This window comes from Heterodontus francisci, chromosome 7, assembly GCF_036365525.1.
Source record: "Heterodontus francisci isolate sHetFra1 chromosome 7, sHetFra1.hap1, whole genome shotgun sequence".
NCBI classification, from domain to species: domain Eukaryota; kingdom Metazoa; phylum Chordata; class Chondrichthyes; order Heterodontiformes; family Heterodontidae; genus Heterodontus; species Heterodontus francisci.
In genome coordinates, this window is record NC_090377.1 from 36033216 (window position 1) to 36056215 (window position 23000).

The 23000-nt window shown below is 45.1% G+C and overlaps 1 protein-coding gene across 5 annotated transcripts in view; it reads right to left on the bottom strand.

Annotated features, from left to right (window-relative positions):
• Positions 1-23000, bottom strand: part of kynu (kynureninase) — a 283739-nt gene that overhangs the window by 162354 nt on the left and 98385 nt on the right. For all 5 annotated transcript variants that reach the window (XM_068035006.1, XM_068035003.1, XM_068035005.1 and 2 more), the window contains one exon: positions 3680-3800. In XM_068035006.1, the coding sequence (XP_067891107.1) occupies positions 3680-3800 (121 nt within the window). The remainder of the gene's footprint in view (positions 1-3679; positions 3801-23000) is intronic.

Sequence of the window (23000 nt, forward strand, 5' to 3'; positions counted from 1 at the left end):
AGCCCGAACTTCCAAGCCTATTCACTGGCCAGCTGCCTGAGGACACCCACCCAGAAATCATTGGCGGCTCATTGGTCTCAGTTAACTGAGGTCCGAGGCCTGATATCAACTGCGTCTTGTGCCTAAACGTTCAGGCACAGGGATTATTCTGACCCTGTCAGGAATCGTACAGTCAGACTGTTGTCTACACTGCTTCCAGTGCAACCTGACCAGAGGGAGGGAGGAATTTCACCACATCATCTGGTCTTGGCACCAGCGCCGACAGGATTTTACTGTTTAAATTGGCAGAAGGCCGTAATCAGTTTAATTACAAACTGGCCTTTAAATTCCCCTTCATGGCTCCTGCAACATTGGGCTAAATGGCAGGAGATGCTCATGATATCTATGTGAAGCTAGGAGAAGCATACCTGGGCCTCCTATGACCAGGATCCTCTCTACCATCAGCTTTAACTGGTGGATCCAAGACTGTGCAGCACTTTATCGAGCTGTGGTTAAAATGGCTAACAAGGCACAACTCTGCCATTTCAATTAAGTTCCTTTGTGGTGGACAGAATTCCTGTGTCTGAAGTCCCTGCTCGAACGGTGGGACCATTTTCGGGTCGGGAACCCGACTCACTGATCTATGCACCTGGTCGTTGCTCTTTCCCAGAACAAACTAATTATCATCCTGCCTCTGTGTTTCCTGACCAATTAGTGAGGGTGGGTGGGATGACACAAAAAAAAAACCAAAAAGTGTTGGAAATACTCTGCAGGTCAGGCAGCATCTGTGGAGTGAGAAACAGAGTTAACTTTTCAGGTCAGTGACCTTTCATCAAAACTGATGGGATGACACATCCATTCTGTCAATGTAAGGATTTCTAATTAATGGGATTAGGGTTCACCAGCACTTGGATGTTTGAGGCTGCAACAACCACAGGCCTGGAGAGGAGACCTGGGAAAGCTGACCAAATCCACCCCCTCTGCCTCCAGGACTCTCACTCTTACCTGGAGGCCTTTCTGCTGGATGTGAGGGACTGCAGTGAGGTGGGCTCTCCCAAGGAGAGTCTAACCTGTTCAATCATCCAGGTGTGGATGGAAGTAGCCAAGGAAGTTAGCAGCAGCAGTGTGGTCCCTCCAACCTGGAGACTGTGCACCAAGAGGATCTAGGACCTCAGGAGGGCATGACAGGTACATGGCATAACACTTTCAGATGCTAAGCCCCACACTCTGACTTTCCCAGCTTTCTCCTGCACAGCACTCATCAGGACAGCACACCTTGCAGTGCCATTCATGTCTCTCTCTCCAGGCACATCACATTCCCATCTGTACAGCCAAAACTCACTCTCACCTCAGCCTATTTCCCTCTCACACTCATACCTCACAGTCAACCTCCACAAATAGTGTCCTTCCTTCCTCGCCACACAAGTCACTACGAGCTTTCACAATTCTCTGCTTTCTCTCCTTGCAGAAGAGAGCATACAAGTTGGCAAGAGGCAGAGACCTGGGCATGGGGAGAGTGGATGTCCAGTGGAAGACACCTTGTTGGCCATTGCCAATATGTGCCCACCTGGTCCACTGGGAAGAAGGTCTTCTTTCAGGGGGCTGCAGATGTTAGCAGTGATCTGCTGTGAAAGCCTGAGCCTCCTGAGGCACTGGTGCTCAAACAGCTTGGTGTTGGGGTCTCACCTCCTTCCTGCTGGATCTCAATATCCATCCTCTCTGCCCTGTGGATGCATGTGCATCTGAATAGAAGACAGCTGTTGCTGCTGTTGGACCTGTTGGCAGTGGTGGGGCCTCTGTTCCTGACTCTGAGCAGAGGTGGAAGGTGGAGCTGCATAAGTTGCTTCCATGCAATGGTAAAGGTTGGCAGCAGGGATGTGAAGCCAAAGGGCAGCGAAGTGCAAGCCACATGGGCTAGGATTTAACACAAAGGCGGTGGCCTACTAGCTGGAAAGTCAGGGGGCAAGCCTATCTCTACCAGCCCTGGAAGTCACGACTGTACTTTATGGTCCTCAGGCAATCAACTGCCTGCAGTCACTGGGGCTGCAGCAGTCATAGGGTCCCCGGAGCAACAGCCATCGTGGAGGCCCGGAGTGCAGGTTAATGGGGTTGGTAAATGCCAGGGCAAATCATAGGTTTAAGCAAAGTTAGGGTGGCCAGGAGTTTTTTCATCAGGGGTGGCACTTGCCTGATCAGAAGAGAATCTCCAATTGAGACCAAAGGGAGGCCACCAGGTTTTACTAGGTGGCGAAGTGCCCATCCGCTGCTGGTAAAATACCAGTGGCGACGGGACGAGGCCTTAAGTGGCCATTAATTAGCCCTGGAGGGGCGTAAAATTCCAGGCATGAAATGACTTCCAAGGAGTTTGCAATCACCTGACAGGCAATGAAAGTACTCTAAGAGAAGAAGTGCTTTGAGTAGCAGTTTCTCACCTGGCAATGGCTGGAGCTCTTCAGCGCAATTGACTGAAGCCTTTCCAGCTTGTTAACTTCACTGAAGAAGCTCTCCTGCTATGCACTTAACTAACCCTGGCGAGTTGATGACAGGTCAGGAAACAGATCCCCAGGCTGCGAAATCCAGGATTCAGGATTAAAACTTGTCTTAATAGCCTTCTTAATCACCACAACCACTTCTTAATTCCTTACCTGTCAGATCCAAGGGGGTTCCCTGCTCGCTTTTAATCTCGCCCCAGGAAAGCCAGAAGAGGTCAGGATCCCTACCCAATGTCAATTTCTGGGACTTTTCCATCATGCACGCACTAGAACCTGCCTCCATTGGGCTGTGAAAATACTGTTCTGCATGTCCGACATCCAGTACGGACGTGCAGAAATTTCCTTCAATTAAATATCGCCAAGACCGTCCCTGCCGTAAACATTGTTCCCTCGCCACTGACTCCATTCCTCTCCCTGGCATCTGTCTGAGGCTGCACCAGACTATTTGTAACCTCGATGTCATGTCTGACCCCGAGGTGAGCATCTGACCACATATCCACACCATTACTAAGATCACCTATTTCCATCTCTGTACCATGGACTGACTCCATCCCTGCCTCTGCTCATCTGCTGCAGAAACTTTCATCCATGCCTTTGTTACACTTTGATTTGATTATTCCAATAAACTCCTGGCTGGCCTTACATGTTCCAACCTCCCTAAACTTGAGGTCATCCAATACTCACCCATGTCTTAACTCACGCCAAATCCTGTTCACTCATCACCCCTATGCTCACTGACCTACATTGGCTTCCGGTTACGCATCGCCTTGATTTTAAAATTCTCATCCTTGTTTTCAAATCCAGCCATGATCTCACCTCTTCCTATCTCTATAATCTCCTCCAGATCTATAACCCTTTGTTATCTGCATTCCTCTAATTCTGTCCTCTTGAGCATCCCCAATTAGCAGCCATGTCTTCAGCTGCCATAGCCCTACGCTCTGGAACTCCCTCCCTAAAACACTCAGCCTCTTTACCTTTTTCTCCTTTAAAGATGTTCCTAAAACCTACCTCTTTAGCCAAGCTTTTGGTAATATGCTTAATATTCCCTAATGTGGATAGGTGTCAAATTTTGTTTGATAATGCTGCTGTGAAGCACCTACATTAAAATGTTCTATATAAATGCAAGTTCTTCTTGTTCTTGAAGGCCCCAGGTAGGAGAGTTTTCACATAAAGCAACAGAAATAGTTGTCAAAGTTCACTTTACTTACAATTTTGCCCATTTATCAAGTTCTTCTTCGAAATAAGCCTTTGTTTTCTTTGGTTGCAATCCAAGGGAGTTTCCATTAAAGTAAACACAGTCATCCTCTGCCTTTACCAAAGTTGGGTCAGCTTTAAAACATGAAAAGGAAATGTTAATGTCAACCAGGCAACATTTATGCATTAATACAAAAGTAAAATACTGCAGAGACTGGAAATCTGAAATCGAAACAGAAAATGCTGGAAGTACTCAGCAACATCTGTGGAGAGAGAAACAGAGTTAATGTTTCAGGTCAATAGCCTTTTAACAGAATGGGAAAAAGTTAGAAATGTAATATATTTTAAGCAGGTGAAATGGGGGAAAAGTGGAAAAAATGAGGTGTCACCCTGGTTACGCACTACATACATGCTAAACGGAGGAAGCAGCATGCTATAAAAGAGCTGTGATCCCATAACGAATGGATCAAATCAAAGCTCTGCAGTCCGGCCACATCCAGTCTTGAATTGTTGCGGACAAATAAATAACTAACTGGAGGAGGAGGCTGCAAAAACATCCACATCCTCAATGAAGGGGGAGCCCAGCATGTCAGTGCAAAACATAAGGCTGAAGGATTTGCAGCCATCTTCAACCAGAAGTGCTGAGAGGATGATCCATCTCAGCCTCCTCCTGAAGTCCCCAGCATCACAAATGCTAGTCTTCAGATAATTCAATTCACTCCACACTGAATCAAGAAATGGCTGAAGGCACTGGATACAGTCAAGGCTATGGGTCCTGACAACATCCCAGCTGTAGTATTGAAGACTTGGGCACCAGAACTGGTTGCACTCCAAGCTGTTCTGGTAGAGCTATAACACAGGCATTTACCCAACAATGTGGAAAATTGCCCAGGTATATCCTGTCCAAAAAAAAGCAGGACAAATCCAAACCAGCCAATAATCACTCCATTAGTCTACCCTCAATCATCAGCAAAGTGATGGAAGGTGTCACCGGCATTGTTATCAAATGGCATTTGCTCAGCAACAACCTGTTCACTGATGCTCGGATTGGGTTCAGCCAGGACCACTCAGCTCCAGACTTCATTACAGCCTTGGTCAAACATGGACAAAACAGCTGAACCATCAGTCAGGTGAGTGACTGCCCTTGACATCAAGGCAGCATTTGACTGAGTGTGGTATCAAGGAGCCCTAGCAAAACTGAAGTCAATGGGAAAACTCTCCACTGATTGGAATGGTACCTAACACAAAGGACATTGCTGTCGGAGTTCCTCAGTGGCCAACACCCAACCATCTTCTGCTGCTTTATCAATGGCCTTCCTTCCAACATAAGGTCGGAAGTGAGGATGCTCGCTGATGATTGCACAGTGCTCATTACTATTTGCAACTCCTCATATACCCAACCAGTCTGTGCTTGCAACAAGACCTAGACAACATTCAGTCTTGGGCTTTATTTTTTGTCGTTTTTGGGATGTGAGCATCATTGGCAAGGCCAGCATTTGTTGCCCATCCCTAATTGCCCTCGAGAAGGTGGTGGTGAGCTGCCTTCTTGAACCGCTGCAATCCATCCGGTGTAGGTACACCCACAGTGCTGTTACGAAGGGAGTTTCAGGCTTTTGATCCAGTGACAGTGAAGGAATGGTGATGTAGTTCCAAGACATGATGGTGTGTGACTCAGAGGCGAAATTGCAGGTGGTGGTGTTCCCATGCGTCTGCTGCCCTTGTCCTTCAAGGTGGTAGAGGTCATGGGTTTGGAAGATGCTGTCGAAGAAGGCTTGGCAAGTTGCTGTCGTGCATCTTGTATATTGTACACACTGCTGCCACTGTGCAGCAGTGGTTCGGGAGTGAATGTTTAAGGTGGTGCATGGGGTGCCAAATCAAGCGGGCTGCTTTGTCCTGGGTGATGTCGAGCTTCTTGACAACTTCTTAAAAGTTGTTTGAAGCTTTTCATGGTGAGAGTGGTAACATTGAGTAAGATGAATTTTTTATGGTTTTACACCATATGAATTGCACTGAAAAGAGCAATTATTTCCTTGAAAAAAGGAGTTCTCAGAAGAATTGGCAGGTCTCAAAATTTCGGGTAGCGTACTCTGCCATCATCTGGAGAAATACTGAAATGGGTGGAAACAGGAGGTTCATATGTGGGTGTGGGTGGGATCTTACTGCTGATAGGTCATTACATGTTCTTGTTCTTGCTGCTATTAGTCAGCTAATGTGTTTTGTGGTAAGTCAATACATTGAGGGCTATTACGACCCAGTTAGAAAGAGGTCTAGGGTTCCCTTTCAGCCTTCACCTGGTCTTACTGAAACAGGGTTTAATTTTAAACACACTGTTTTTAGTTCCCCCTTGGTGAATCCTTGTGCACTGCTTTCCAATTATAAGGCAAGGAATCTAGCACAAACAGGTTTTCTGAGGTTTAAAGAAGAAAAATTGAAATTTATTAAACTTAAACTCTAATTTGGTTAATGCCTACAGATATATGCCACACCCCATGCTGTTACAGTTCTTCAAACTCACTGTAGAGTCCTTGATTGTAGGTAGATCTTGCTTTTCATTGGGGCCTAGCATTCCTCTTAAACCTTGATCACTGTAGGAGACTTTTCTCTCTTGGGGTTCATGTGTCTTCAGTGGATTCAAAGGCTTGTGAGAAAGAGATGGGAACAGACAGAAGAGAGAAATCTTCTCAGTCCAGGAGCAAAAATCTTTCTGCCCAAACTGTTTGTAGAAATTTTAAAAACGCAGGTTGCCCAGCAGGTTAGTCATGTGACTAGCTGGTTTGACCATGTCCGTTTGTGTACTCGGCCATCTTCGCAGTCAACCTGGAATGGGAGCTCCCCCACCTTCAACATCTGGTGATCAAAAGTACATTGTGGGTTGAATGTCAGGAAATGGATGCTTTGTCCTTCCAAACACTGTCTGTTAATATGCAAATGTCTTTTCCAGCCACGGCTGATATGTTTAACAAGTCCTCCCCTCACTCCAATAACAGTTTAAAATCAATGTTCATGACAAAATTAATGTGCCTCGTTCTTGGCAGGTGGGGGCCGAGCATGGCATCGGGATATGATGATTGCAGAGCAGGTGAAGTGTTTATTGAGAAGTAGCCAGATATCACAGATGAGCAGGCCACTGACTTGGGCAAGGGTGTGGTGTTGACAGATCTCCATAACTTCCTTGACACGTCATGTATGCCAATGTGTAAGGGATGAGATAAGTTTGGAATTGGACCAATGCAGCGATTATTCAGTTCAGCATACTTGACAATGGTTGACTTGTCCCATTCTGTGTTTAAACAGCTTGGTGTGCCTTGAGTCCACTGTGTAAGCTGTAGTCTGTTTCCACAATATGGATGAGTCTGCAATCGCACAGTATGTTTTTTCTGTATTCATTCATGGGATAGTGGCATTGCTGGCTAGGCCAGCGTTTATTGCCTATCTCTAATTACCCTTGAGAAGGTGGTGATGAGCTGCCTTCTTGATGCGCTGCAGTCCACATGGGGTAGGTACACTCACAGTGCTGTTAGGGAGGGAATTCCAGGATTTTGACCCAGCAACAGTGAAGGAACGACACTATAGTTCCAAATCAGGATGTTGTGTGGCTTGGAGTGGAACTTGCAGCTGGTGGTGTTCCCATGCATTTGCTGCTTTTGTTCTTCTAGGTGAGAGAGGTCGCGGGTTTGGAAGGTGCTGTCGAAGGAGCTTTGGTGCGTTGCTGCAGTGCATCTTGTAGATGGTACACACTGCTGCCACTGTGAGTTGGTGATGGAGAGAGTGAATGTTTGTGAATGGGGTGCCAATCAAGCGGGCTGCTTTGTCCTGGATAGTGTCAAGCTTCTTGAGTTCTGTTGGAGCTGCACCCATCCAGGCAAGCGGAGAGCATTCCATCACACTCCTGATTTGTGCCTTGTAGATGGTGGACAGGTTTTGGCGAGTCAGGAGGTGAGTTACTCACTGCAGAATTCTTAGTTTCTGACCTGCTCTTGTAGTCACAGTATTTATATGGCTACTTCAGTTCAGTTTTGGGTCAATGGTAACCCCCAGGATGTTGATAGTGGGGGATTCAGCAATGGTAATGCCATTGAATGTCATGGGGAGATGGTTAGATTCTCTCTTGTTGGGGATGGTCATTGCCTGGCGCTTGTGTGGTGCGAATGTTACTTGCCACTTATCAGCCCAATCCTGGATATTGTCCAGGTCTTGCTGCATTTCTACATGGGCTGCTTCAGTATCTGAGGAGTCGCGAATGGTGCTGAACATTGTGCAATCAATAGCAAACATCCCCACTTCTGACCTTATGATTGAAGGAAGGTCATTGATGAAGCAGCTGAAGATGGTTGGGCCTAGGACACAACCCTGAGGAACTCCTGCAGTGAGGTTCTGGAGCTGAGCTGATTGACCTCCAATAAACAGAACCATCTTCCTTTGCGCTAGGTATGACTCCAACCAGCGGAGAATTTTCCCCTGATTCCCATTGACCTCAGTTTTGCTCGGGCTCCTTGATGCCATACTCGGTCAAATGCTGCCTTGAGGTCAAGGGCAGTCACTCTCACCTCACCTCTTGAGCTCAGCTCTTTTGTTCATGTTTGAACCAAGGCTGTAATGAGCTCAGGAGCGGAGTGGCCCTGGCAGAATCCAAACTGAGCTTCACTGAGCAGGTTATAGCTAAGCAAGTGCCACTTGATAGCACTGTGGATGACATCTTCCATCACTTTACTGATGGTTGAGAGTAGACTGATGTGGCGTTAATTGGCCAGGTTGGAATTGTCCCGTTTTTTGAGTACAGAACAAACCTGGGCAATTTTCTACATTGCTGGTTAGATGCCAGTGTTGTAGCTGTACTGGAGCAGCTTGGCCAGGGGGGCCGCAAGTTCTGAAGCACAGGAATATTGCCAGGGCCCATAACCTTTGCTGTATCCAGTGCCTTCAGTCGTTTCTTGATATCATGCAGAGTGAATTGAATTGGTTGAGGACTGGCAGCTGTTATGCTGGGGACTTCAGGAGGAGGCCGAGATGGTTCATCAGCTCGACACTTCTGGCTGAAGATTGTTGCAAATGCTTCAGCCTTATCTTTTGCACGTGCTGGGCTCCGCCATCATTGAGGATGGGGATATTTGTGGAGCCACCTCCTCCAGTTAGTTCTTTACTTGTCCATCACCATTCACGCCTGGATGTGGCAAGACTGCAGAGCTTAGATCGGATCCTTTGATTATGGGATCACTTGGCTATTGCATGCCGCTTACGCAGTTTGTCACGCAAGTAATCCTGGGGTGTAGCTTCACCAGGTTGACACCATATTTTGAGGTATGCCTGGTATGCTCCTGGCATGCCCCCCTGCACTCTTCTTTGAACCAGGGTTGATCCCCTGGCTTGATATTAATGGTAGAGTGGGGGATATGCTGTGCCATGAGGTTACAGATTGTGAATGAGTCCAATTCTGCTGCTGCTGATGGTCCACAGTGCCTCATGGATGCCCAGTTTTGCATTGCTAGATCTGTTCAAAATCTATCCCATTTAGCATGATGGTAGTGCTGCATGACACAATGGAGGGTATCCTGAGTGTGAAGGTGGGACTTTGTCTCCACAAGAACTGTGCGGCGGTCACTCCCACTAATACTGTCATGGACAGATGCATCTGTGACAAACAGATTGGTGAGGACGAGGTCAAGTATGTTTTTCTCTCTTGTTGGTTCCCTCACCACCTGTCGCAGACCTAGTCTAGCAGCTATGCCCTTTAGGTTTCGACCAGCAGTGGTGCTACCGAGCCACTCTTAGTGATGGAAATTGAAGTCCCACACCCAAAGTACATTCAGTGCCCTTGCCACCCTCAGTGCTTCCTCCAAGTGCTGTTCAACATGGGGGAATACGGATTCATCAACTGAGGGAGGGCAGTAGGTAGTAATCAGCAGGAGGTTTCCTTGCCCATATTTGACCTGATGCCATGAGACTTCGATGTTGAGGACTCCCAGGCTCAGATTCGCTCCCGACTGTATATCACTCTGCCACCACCTCTGCTGGGTCTGTCCTGCCGGTGTGACAGGACATACCTGGGGATGGTGATGGCAGTGTCTGGGACATTGTCTGCAAGATATGATTTGGTGAGTATGACTATGTCAGTCTGTTGCTAGTCTGTGGGACAGCTTTCCCAACTTTGGCACAAGCCCCCAGATGTTAGTAAGGAGGACTTTGTGGACCACTGTCATTTCCGGTGCCTAGGTCGATGCTGGATAGTCCGTACGGTTTAATTTCTATTGACTTGGTAGCACTTACATCCGAGTGGCTTGCTTGGCCATTTCAGAGGGCATTTAAAACTCAACCACATTGCTGTGGGTCTGGAGTCACATGTAGGCTAGGCCAGGTAAGGGCAGCCGATTTCCTTCCGTAAAGGACATTAGTGAACCAAATAGGTTTTTACAACAATTGACAGTGGTTTCATGGCCATCATTAGACTAGCTTTTAATTGCAGATTCATTAATTGAATTCAAATTCCATCTTCTGCAGTGGTGGGGTTTGAACAAATTGTCCCCAGAGCAATACCATGGGTCTCTGAGTTACTAGTCCAGTGACCATACCACTACTCCCTCTCCCCTGTAAATGCTGTAAATTCCTGGTTTGTTGTGAGATGGTTTCTTATCTTTGTGGGTATGAAGGATGGAGTGGAGCTTCTTGGATGACGTATGGTGGAATTCTATGTCCGCTGACTTGAGTATGCATTGTAGTCTGTGCAAGGTGGAGCCGATGTATGGAAGGCTGACTCTTGTCTTGGTTGAGTTAGTTGTTGCAGTGTGTGACAGGTAGACATGTGTTGATCTTGTGGGAAGAAAATCCATTGAGTTGAAGTGAAACTTGATATGGCATAGTTCTTGTTGTAGATGTTTCTTAACGCTAATGGAGTAGGCTCTTCTGATGAGGGTGTCGGAGACCAATTGAAAAGTAGAAGGTTGATGAAAAGAACGGTAGTTCAGGTATCTATCAGTATAGTTGGGCTTGCGGTAGACTTGGTATAATGGTATGCTTTTATGAGACTTGGTAATGAGAACATCAAGGAACGATATGGAGTGTTGTTGGAGCTGCACTCATCCAGGCAATTGAACATCCACATTTCTGGCTTTATAATGGAGGGAAGGTCATTAATGAAGCAACTGAACATGGTTGAACCTTGGACACTACCCTGAGAAACTCCTGCAGCAATGTATCGGGGTTTAGATGTTTGACCTCCAACAACCACAATCATTTTCATTTGTGCTGGATACAACCCCCCAACCACTGGAGAGCTCCCCCAACACCTCCAATTCCCATTAACTTCTCTCTCCACAGATGCTGCCAGACCTGCTGAGTATTTCCAGCATTTCTCGTTTTTATTCAGATTTCCAGCATCTGCAGTATATTGCTTTTATTTTAAGGTTGTGCAAGTACAAGTTTAGAATTTTCTGCTCCATTCCTGTATGTGATGTGCTCCATATCTCCATTGCCTTGTACTTCTATTAGTAATGCTCAACATTATTACAAAAATAGTGAGCTCGATTTGAACCCACTTCAAGTCAGAAATTTGCGGCCTGACAATGTCAGGGTTGCTCCTCTGGAACCCTCAAGAAGTCTTTGGGCCTCACAAGCCCCTGCCTTGCCTCTCCCCACCCAGCACTGGTATCGGTTGCCAACCCTCCTCCTCAATGCTAACTTCAACCATTTTCTTGAGCACCCAGTGTCCTCAGCTTCCAATAGGATTTTAGCTCCCAACTGCCAACCCTGAAGTCAGTCCTGCTGTTTCAGACAATGGACTCTCCTGCTTTATTCAGATGAGGCCCAGGAGTTCCAATGACACAGGCCTCAGGTTGAGCTCCCAACATGAGTTCTCCTCCCAGCACATATACCAGCTTGGTCTGAACATGCCCAGAGTTAAATTCATCCAAATATATAACACTAGACTAATATTCTAGAGGCCCAGGCTTTGCTCTGGGGACATGGGTTCGAATCCCACCATGGAAGATGGTGAAATTTGAGTTCAATTAATAAAAATCTGGAATTAAAAGCTAGTCGAATGGTGACCGTTGTTGATTGTTGTTAAAACCCATCTGGTTCACTAATATCCTTTAGGGAAGGAAATCTGCTGTCCTTACCTGGTCTGGCCTACATGTGACTCCAGACCCACAGCAATGTGGTTCACTCTTGAAATGCCTTCTGAAATGGCCTGCAAGCCACTCAGTTCAAGGACAATTCGGGATGGGGAATAAAGGCTGGCCTAGCCAGTGATGCCCACATCCCACAAACAAATAAAAAAGGTCAAATAACTGGGGGGGGGGCGGTTTGCATTCTTCAACTCCATCCCTCTATTATATTAAAAAGGTTTAATTTTTTTTCAAAGACAATAAGGATATTAAGTACTCTGATCAGATATGACTGCAAGAGGATTGAAACCAAATGTTAGAAATTTTACATTATAAGCTACAAGATACCACACTTATGTATGGCTGGCATATTTAATATCACTGCCTTTATAATTAGATTACATTTGAGATACAGCACTGAAACAGGCCCTTCGGCCCACCGAGTCTGTGCCGACCATCAACCACCCATTCATACTAATCCTACACTAATCCCATACTCCTACCAAACATCCCCATCTGTCCCTATATTTCCCTACCACCTACCTATACTAGTGACAATTTATAATGGCCAGTTTACCTACCAATCTGCAAGTCTTTTGGCTTGTGGGAGGAAACCGAAGCACCCGGAGAAAACCCACGCAGACACAGGGAGAACTTGCAAACTCCACACAAGCAGTGCCTGGAATTGAACCCGGGTCCCTGGAGCTGTGAGGCTGCAGTGCTAACCACTGCGCCACTGTGCCGCCTTATTCATTCTTTCATTGTTTTCCTCAAGTATAAATCATTATGTCTGCTGAATCAATATTGCAGTGAAATCAATATAATTAAAAGGGTTTTTAGATGCAGTGATGTGACATATGCTTCAATATTTCTTTATATATCAATTACTCTGATAATACTGAAAGTACTGCTATAATCATTTTACTCGTACCTCCCCTACATAAAAAAAAGTGCTATCAATCTTGGATAAAAGCAAAATACTGCGGATGCTGGATATCTGAAATAAAAACAAGAAATGCTGGAAATACTCAGCAGGTCTGGCAGCATCTGTGAGTTCTGAAGAAGGGTCACTGACCCGAAACGTTAACTCTGCTTCTCTCTCCACAGATGCTGCCAGACCTGTTCAGTATTTCCAGCATTTCTTGTTTTTATTATGCTATAAATCTTGATTGGGTTAGGGTTTCATCTTTCTTCTCCAAGTAAGAACGTTCAAGATTGTGCATCACTTAGAAATAGCAAAAGTACAGCTAATGACAGATGTGAATTGTTTAACTACAATAAACCCAAAGAAGTCACAAATCTTGTTAAATATGTCCGGTATACCCTTGTAAACATTGGAAGTATATATTTTACAACCAAAAGTATGATATTGGGTTAAGAAGTTCCTAAACACAAAGGGGCTCATTTTGATATTGGGTGATAAAAATTGGCAAAGATTTATAAATAGCAGCTGATCCAATATCACTTGATTTACACAGCTATCCGAAGAATTGCCTTCATCACCCCCACCTCATGACTATTCCACAAATGAAGGAAACTCAACAACTAGCGAAACAAAAAGCAAGTTATAAGTGAGTTACACAGTGGGTAATTGCAACGTGGGTGAGAGCGTGGGTTTAGGTGTAGCTGGGCTTGAAATCCAGGAAAAACGCGAGTGTGCTGGGAAGCTGGCTCCAACTTGCCTACTTCTGCACTTCGGTCCAGCGCTTTCAGCTGCTTGTGAGCAAGCCCCTCATGAGAGGTGGGTTGTCAATTTCAATGTCAATCGATCAATTACAGCAGTATTAACGTGGATTTTCCAGTTTAGCTTTGGCTCCATGGATTTCCTGGCACTCACCAGTGAAGGCAAGGTGCGAAATGGCAATTGAGGGGGATGAAGCCATCACAGGGAAATTTACCAATAAATAGTGAGTACTCACAGTTGCTTTCTTACCTGCTTCTATAAAAGTGTTTGTTCACAGTAGTCGTGCCAAGATGTTACTTTACAAACTTTGGGGATTACTTTAAACAAACTTTGGAGATGTCATCTACACCTCGGAAGGTCGGAGCTGATCTGCACTTTGGAATTCTGATCTATCAGACCAGCATGGATGTCACTTATGCAGTGTACTTTGGGCCTTAGATGATGACCAAGATGACCACTGGCAGCATCAGAAAAAGCAGGACCTGCACCTGTAACAGCCTGCTGCTCAAAGACCTGCAGCTCCACTGGAAAAAAAGAATCAGTAGACAGATTCAGGTCGCAGGAGGCCATATCTGGCACACAGGGATCACAGGCAGAGGATAAGCTTCCTCGACACGTCAGGACACCGGTGTCCCCAGGTGTCATGCCAGGTTGTGGCAGACATTTACAGCCTTCTGGAACCAGATCTGCTGCCAACTGGACACTTCACCAGTGGCTGTCAAAGTTACCAGCACTCTCAGCCTTTTTTTGCCTCTGGATCCTTCCAGGACTCTGCCAGAAACATTTGCAGAATCTCACAGTTGGCAGTCCACAAATGTATAAGGCAGGCGGCTGATGGCTTGTTCGTCAGGGCTGGCGATTACTGGAATTATTGGCAATTATGTTGCGTTACTGGGTTTACCAACCGCACTCTGATAAATTCTTTGGGGTTTTTTTTGAAGACTCACATGCTAGATACAAGTTACAGGAGAGTTCTATACGCACATCTGTTTAGGGATCAACACAACTCCTACATATGGCATCACATGCAGCAGGACATCACTTCCTGCAGTGATGAGGCACTCTCATTATTTACATATTCCATTAAAGTAATATCATAGCATGCCCCTTTTTCCTTAAGTACAACGTTACACAATAAGAATAAATCACAAAACAAACACAGGATTGCTGTGAAGAATATTTAAATAAAAGTTAGACCTCCATCCATCATTTAAGAGTCCCTAAAATGTATCGAATGTTTTGGTAATATGCCCAGACTTCGTAATAGTAAAGCGCTGAGATCTAGAATCATTACCATGGTGTCCTTGATTTAATCGACATAGCCATATGGGTAGCCTGCACATTAGTGTTGTGCTGGTTGTCTTCACAGTGGTCTTCCACAATTTCTCTCTCAGAACTCACCCGTGAATGTGTTCTCAGTGCTATTGGAGTATTGGATTAGGCACAGTTGGACAATTCATTTCGTTGACATCTGCTCTTCCTCAACATCACTCCGTTAAGTGTTGTGACTTTACATGATCTTGGCTCACTACAAATCTTTGACACCTCTGTGGGAAACCAGGTTCCTTCTGTTGGGTGAATAACTCACCTTTTGCCCCACATGTAAACTAGGTAATTCCACACCTGCATGTCAATCATGTGCAGACTTCATTTTCTCCTGCTTCTCCAGTCGTCTTTCCTGCACTGATGCGAACCTGGACAGATGACGACTCAGAAGTGTTGTTCTGATCTGCCACCTGAACGTGATTTTGGCTGGTAGCGGTAATCCCATGTCTAATGGTGTTGCCCTTAAATGCAACACAACCTGGAAATCTTGTTCGGTTTCCCTGCACTTCACAATAAGCAATTTAACTGTGCGAACCATTGTTTCAGCAAGACCGTTGGATCCAGGATAACCTGGAAATGCTGTTACATGCTTTATGCCCTACTTGGCACACCTATACTGAAATGGTTTGCCTGTATACTGTGGACCATTATCTGATATAATCTCCTCCGGTGTACCAAAAAAACTAAATACAGCACTCATCGTATTCGCTACAGATGTGCTCCACGCATCCCGTGGTAGCAAGGAGTAAAAGTTATCACTGATTGGGAATTTTGAAAATTAATCTGTAATTAAGAGGAAATGGTCACCATGAATGGTGCAAAAATCCGTTGCAATCCTCGAACAGGAATGCGATGGGACCTTGTGAGGGTGTCGTGGTTTCCTGTGCTAGTTTGGCTGATGTGCTTGGCAGGCCTCACACATCCTCACGGTTCTCTCAATATCGCAGGTAATCTCAGGCCAGTACACTGTTTCCCTCACCAGGCATCTCATTCACTCAAAGCCCATGTGACCCTGGTGCAATTGTGATAATATATCCTGATAAGAGATTCAGGAATCAGCACCTATCTTCCTTAAATATTACTCCTCGAGATACCTAACTCATCACTATACGGCCAAAAGGATCTTAGGTTGTCTTGAATCTCTTATATTGTATCAGGCCGACCATCGACAATAACTCACCACAATGCCTTCAGCAGTAGTTCTTTTGCTGTTTCCACTCTAATTTGGTTGCGCTTGTGCTGTGCCCAAAGTTCATCAAGTCAACATTAAGTATGTCTTTGACCTCTTATATCCATACTGTCAACTTGTAGGTCTAATGAAATATCATCTGTTTTCTTCGGATTAGGCAATCGGCTCCATGTGTCCTAAACAATCATCCTGTTCCCTGGTTTTTGATTTTGATTAGTAACCTTTGTAATAAAAGGTGGAGCAATGGTCAGAGGTTTACGCCATATCATCTGTGGTCAGTTTCTACAATGAACCGCTTACCAAAAAGGTACATGTGGAACCTCATAATGCCAAACACTAGGGCAAGAGTCTCACACTCTATGTTTCAATTGGCTTGCATTGTTGGGAGTCTCTCTGAACCAAATGCTATCAGTTTCCCTTCCTGCAAAAGGCAAGCTCCGAGCCCTTTATCCGAAGCATCGACTTTGAAGAATGTTTCCTTTCTGGAGTCGTAGAATTAAAGATGACTTGGCTTCTCCGACAATAACTGCCTAAGTGATTCAAATATGCATTGTTGGACCCCTTGCCACACAAACGGAACACCTTTACTAAAACTATTAGCACTCCCTTTGACTTTGTTCCAGGTCATCTTTGTCATTTAATCTCTCCTGTCCTCTGCCCTTTCACACACCTTCTTGTTTGTTCTTCTTCCCCACTTCCCCTTTCACTTGCTCAAAGTCTATTAGATTTCTAAACTTTGCCAGTTCTGATGAAAGGTCACAGACCTGAAACATTGACTGTTTCTCTCTCCACATACACTGCCAAACTTGCTACGTATCTCCAGAATTTTAAGTTTTTATTACCTTTTCTTAACTGTTCAGAATGCTCTCTTGGCAAAGTTGGGTATATAGGATGTTAAGAAATTGAATAACCCTAGACATCATTGCAAATTCTCTCGGTCTTGGGGTGCAGGCATGGATTGCATGTCTTCTATTTCGCTTGGATCGGGACATATCCCAGTGTTAGAATAGATCGAACTGAAGATGATGTGGCTAACATTTATTTTGCACTTTTTGCTGTCAAAAACAAGACCTTCTCTTCTAGCCGTTTCCATCAACACATGAGAGAGAGAGAGAGAGAGAGAGATCTTTTTGTGTTCCAATTGCAGTCTTTGTCCTTTCTGTGAAGCACAATTTCAAAATAGCCCCAGTCTGGACAGGAGGTAGACCATGTGACCATCTCTTTGCTTGGATCAGCCACTTCTTGAAGAATGGTTGAATTTCAGAGCCTCCCATACATATTCGGTGGGGGTGGAGTTTTGTCTCTTACAAAGTCAAAAGCTATCGGTGTCAAAAGATCATCACGATTGTCCAGACCAATCTTGTTAACTGAATCAAGAAGCACCCCCATTGTCTCTTCATTCATGTTTCTCAGATGTGCAAATGTGCACCCATGTTTTCAGCTGCTTATTTCTGTTTTTTAAAACAAATTCATTGCTATGTCCAATAAAAACGGTTCAAGTAGTGTCCCAAATGACAAAAATAATATGTTTCCATTTGGCAGGTGTGATTTCTGTCACATCTCTGCCCCATGCCGAATGACATGCGATATTGGGAGCATTTCATTATAAGTTAGAAGGAAGAGAAAATACAACACATGCATTTCTCTCATTCATTCAGAAATCTTAAAAATTGTTTCAGCCTGTCTTTTTCTCTTTGTAGCAGTGCAGCTTTAAACTGTCCCTTTTCCATTCAGGTGGGTCTGAGATAGTTATGTGTTGCCCAAGGGGTTTAAAGTTTCTTTACTATCAGTTCACACTAAGTTGGAAATGGGCATCCCAATAAATATGCAATTTGTGGGGATGTTTGCATATTTCCATTATTGTCTAGGGTGCCTTTGTTCCAGCTGGGGTCTGCAGGGAGATTGTTAGATTGCATTAGCTCTGAGTTTGAGCTCTGATTATGGGAGTCTGCAGTGGGTGGATCCACTCTGACCTCACTTTCAGTGCCCTGGTGAGTCATCCAAGTGCTGCTTACTTCAGGGTATTGTTAGTTTCCTTTTCTCCTGACTGTGGGGGAGAATTCTTTGCTAATCTTCCCTTTGTCCTCTGGGACATTCCTGTAACATAACATTTATAAGGTGCAAGCCATTGGCGAAGGCTTTTCTGCAGGCATACGATTGCTCCTTTTGATGCTCCATGCAGCTGGCCACTCTTTCTATGGATGAAGACATCACCGCAAAGCCCTGAAACACCATGCCACTCATGCTTGAGAAGAACTCCTCCAATCTCTCTGAAAGCATGTACAGTGCGGTGGGAAAGCCTTACCATAGGTTTGCAGCTGTTCCAGAAGTATGTTTTCATTGACGACCCCCGAGGAACAGAATCTGCATCTAACAGAGGTGTCCTCCACCTCTGAAGTTGCCTCTCACTGCTGTCCCTGTCTTCACCATCTACTCATGTTCATTTATGATATGTGAGTCATGTTACAACTGAGGCGGGAGGAGTGCACTGTTAATTCAGTCCCACTTCCCCACAGGTCACAACATATCAATAAATTTTCCCACTTACTGAAACAGCCAATTAGATACTATATTTGTCCCCAGAATAAAGCACAGCAACCAGGTTTCTTTAAAAACAAAATTATCCGATTAAAAACCATGTTTTAACCAATAATGAAGTAAATATATATGTTGTTGAAGCTTTTTTCTTGCACGTCTATTAGATATGATTCCATGATTGGACAACATTTTCCAAGTAATCCACAGTGTGCTAAGATTCACACTGACAGCCAATTTAAGTTTGTCAGTAGGGCTCACAGTGTGACGCATTTGCGCGTACTGGAAGCTACATATATTAACACAGTGCCCTGTTCTTTGCAGACAGAAAGAACATGTACACACATTGCGCCTGTTTCAGCTGATCAAAATGAGTGACAGCCATTCACTAGTTCAGTCCTCAGGGCTATGCCTTGACCAGAGTCAAGCTGCCTGATTTAAATTTCAAACAAAGCTTGGCAGTTATCTGTCAGTCACCATAAACTGGTGCGTTCTCCATGGCAACGCCTCTACCAATCAGAGTTCACTTGCCTACCAATCAGCACTCTCTTCTCATGCAGTATAATGTGTTGTTTTCCCTTACGTTGGTTATTCTTGCATATTATCCTGATGAGGGCAAGACGAAAAGCTTTGACATTATGTGTCTATTATCAGCAATTCTCAAGTTCTCTACAACGAAATGACTATTTAAATATATATGCAAATTGAGATATTAAAGCCCTGTATTTTTTATCCCAGCCCTCACACACACACCATTTTTGAAAGCATTTCATTACAATGTATAAAAAAAACAGAAGGTGAAAACATTTTAAAACACATTTTCCAGATTCATCCCCATTCACACTTTACTTGTAGCTAATACAATTTTGGTTTGTACTATCTTTACTCATATAGCTCAAACAAAGTTAGATTCACGACAAAGCATCTGCAATAACATTATTTTTTTCCCCAAAATGTGGACAATCTTTAAGTGATAGGGCTGCAACAGTAAACTCCATCGGAATATTCTGGAATTCTGAATTTTAATTTTTTCCACAAAAGGTTCGTGGGTTATGATCAGTATATATCAGTGTTTCTCTGAAGTCATGGCAGACATAGACTTCAAAATGTTTAAGGGTCAATAATAGACCTAATGGTTCTTTTTTCCGCTGTGGAATATCTTTTTTGGTGTGGATTTCATTTTTTTGAAAAGTATCCCACCTGATACCGGATTCATCATCTTGTCACAGGACTGCACCGACTCCCAGGTCACTAGCATCAATCGCTACCTTGAAGGGTTTCGTAAAATTTGGAGCAGACAACTCTGATTCCTTAGTGAAAATGGCCTGCAGCTTTTCAAAAGATGCCTAGCATACCCCTGACCACGTTACCTTGGTTTTCTTTTTCTGTAGCAAATCTGTTAGTGGAGCAGCTACAGTACTAAAATTTGGTACAAACTTCCTGTCGAAACAGCACATCCCCAAAAACCTCATGATTTCTCGCTTAGTCTTAGGTGTAGGGAACTCTAACAAGGCTTGTACTTTTGCTGTTCTTGGCAACTTGTGTCCTTGACCTACTATATGCCTGAGGTAGGTCACTTTTGCTTTTGCGAATTCACTTTTGGCCAAATTTAGCACGAAATCAGCTGCTTGTAATTTTTTTAAAACAGAGTTTCGAGCTGTTTCAAATGTTCCTTCCAAGTGTTACTGTATACCAGTACATCAAGATAAACTACACAGTTAGGAACACACCACCACTTGATTCACTCTTCTCTGAAAGATTGCCGGGGCATTTTTTTAGCCTGACTGGCATCACTCTGCACTAGTAAAGACAATCTGGTGTGACAGAAGCTGATATTTCTTTAACTCGGGGTTTTAAAGGAACTTGCCAGAATCCCTTTAACAAATCTATCTTTGTAAGAAACATGGCAATGCCCACTCTGTCAATACAGTCTTCCAAGCGAGGAATTGGGTAGAAGTCTGCCTTTGTTACTGCATTAACTTTTCTGTAGTCTATGCAACACGTTCTTTCACAGTAAACCCTATCACCAGGTTTCTTGGAGGCACCCAAGATCACGTCGTTGGCACTAGCTGTACCTCATCATCACAAGGCAAGCCTCTTTAAACAGCGTTCAAATCACACAATGCGGACTGCGACACCGACCACTGCCTGGTGTGCAGCAAGGTTAGACTCAAAGCAGAAGGGCCGCCCCCACATCAACACCAGCAGAATTTCTTATCCACAGCAGTTACATAAGATTCTAAATTCACTTGAAAAAGCCCTTCAAAACACTCCAACAGGGGATGCAGAGACCAAGTGGGCCCACATCAGAGGCGCCATCTATGACTCAACAATGACCAGCTCTGGCAAACGTGTGAAGCAGAATGCAGACTGGTTTCACTTTCTCACTTTGAAGAGCTGGAACCTGTCATAGCCGCTAAGCACATTGCACTGTTGAACTACAAGAAAGCCCACAGCGAGTTAACACCCATAGCACTTAAAGCAGCCAGAAGCGCTGCACAAAGAACAGCCAGGAAATGCGGAAATGACTACTGGCAACACCTATGCAGTCATATTCAGCTGGCCTCCGACACCGGAAACATCAGTAGGAATGTATGATGGCATTCAGAGAGCTTTTGGACCAACCATCAGGAAGATCGCCCCCCTCAAGTCTAAATCAGGGGGCACGATCACTGATGAACGCAAGCAAATGGACTGCTGGGTGGAGCACTACCTAGAACTGTACTCCAGGGAAAATGTTGTCACTGAGACCACCTTCAATGCAGCCCAGTCTCGGCCAGTCATGGATGAGCTGGACGAACAGCCAACAAAATCAGAACTCAATGATGCCATTGATTCTCTAGCCAGTGGAAAAGCCCCTGGGAAGGACGGCATTACCTCTGAAATAATCAAGAGTGCCAAGCCTGCTATACTGTCAGCACTCCACGAACTGCTTTGCCTGTGCTGGGATGAGGGAGCAGTACCTCAGGACATGCGCGATACCAATATCATCACCCTCTCTACGAACAACGGTGACCGCGGTAACTGCAACTACCGTGGAATCTCCCTGCTCAGCATAGTGGGGAAAGTCTTCGCTCGAGTCGTTTTAAACAGGCTCCAGAAGCTGGCTGAGCATGTCTACCCTGAGGCACAGTGTGGCTTTCGAGCAGAGAGATCCACCATTGACATGCTGTTCTCCCTTCGCTAGCTGCAGGTGAAATGCCACGAACAACAGATGCCCCTCCACGTTGCTTTCATTGATCTCACCAAAGCCTTTGACCTCGTCAGCAGATGTGGTCTCTTCAGGCTACTAGAAAGTTCGGATGTCCACCAAAGCTACTAAGTATCATCACCTCATTCCATGACAATATGAAAGGCACAATTAAGCATAGCGGCGCCTCATCAGACCCCTTTCCTATACTGAGTGGCGTGAAACAGGGCTGTGTTCTCGCACCTACACTGTTTGGGATCTTCTTCTCTCTGCTGCTCTCACATGCGTTCAAGTCTTCAGAAGAAGGAATTTTCCTCCACACAAGATTAGATGGCAGGTGATTCAACCTTGCCCGACTTAGAGCGAAGACCAAAGTACGGACGGTCCTCATCAGGGAAATCCTCTTAGCTGACGATGCTGCATTAACATCCTATGCAGAAGAGTGTCTGCAGAGACTCATCGACAGGATTGTGGCTACCTGCAATGAATTTGGCCTAACCATCAGCCTCAAGAAAACGATCATCATGGGACAGGACATCAGAAATGCTCCATCGATCAATATCGGCGACCACGCTCTGGAAGTGGTTCAAGAGTTCACCTACCTAGGCTCAACTATCACCAGTAACCTGTCTCTCGATGCAGAAATCAACAAGCGCGTGGGAAAGGCGTCCGCTGCTATGTCAAGACTGGCCAAGAGAGCATGGGAAAATGGCGCACTGACAGGGAACACAAAAGTCCGAGTGTATCAAGCCTGTGTCCTCAGTACCTTGCTCTATGGCAGCGAGGCCTGGACAACGTATGTCAGCCAAGAACGACGTCTCAATTCATTCCTTCGTCGCTGCCTCCGGAGAATACTTGGCATCCGGTGGCAGGACCGTATCTCCAACACAGAAGTCCTCGAGGCGGCCAACATCACCAGCATATACACCCTACTAAGCCAGCGGCGCTTCAGATGGCTTGGCCATGTGAGCCGCATGGAAGATGGCAGGATCCCCAAGGACACATTGTACAGCGAGCTCGTCACTGGTATCAGACCCACCGGCTGTCCCTGTCTCCGCTTTAAAGACGTCTGCAAATGTGACATGAAGTCCTGTGACATTGATCACAAGTTGTGGGAGTCAGTTGCCAGTGATCGCTAGAGCTGGCGGACAGCCATAAAGGCGGGGCTAAAGAGTGGCGAGTCAAAGAGACTTAACAGTTGACATGAAAAAAGACAGAAGCGCAAGGGGAGAGCCAACTGCGTAACAGCCCCGACAACCAATTTTTTCTGCAGCACCTGTGGAAGAGTCTGCCTCTCTAGAATTGGCTTTTA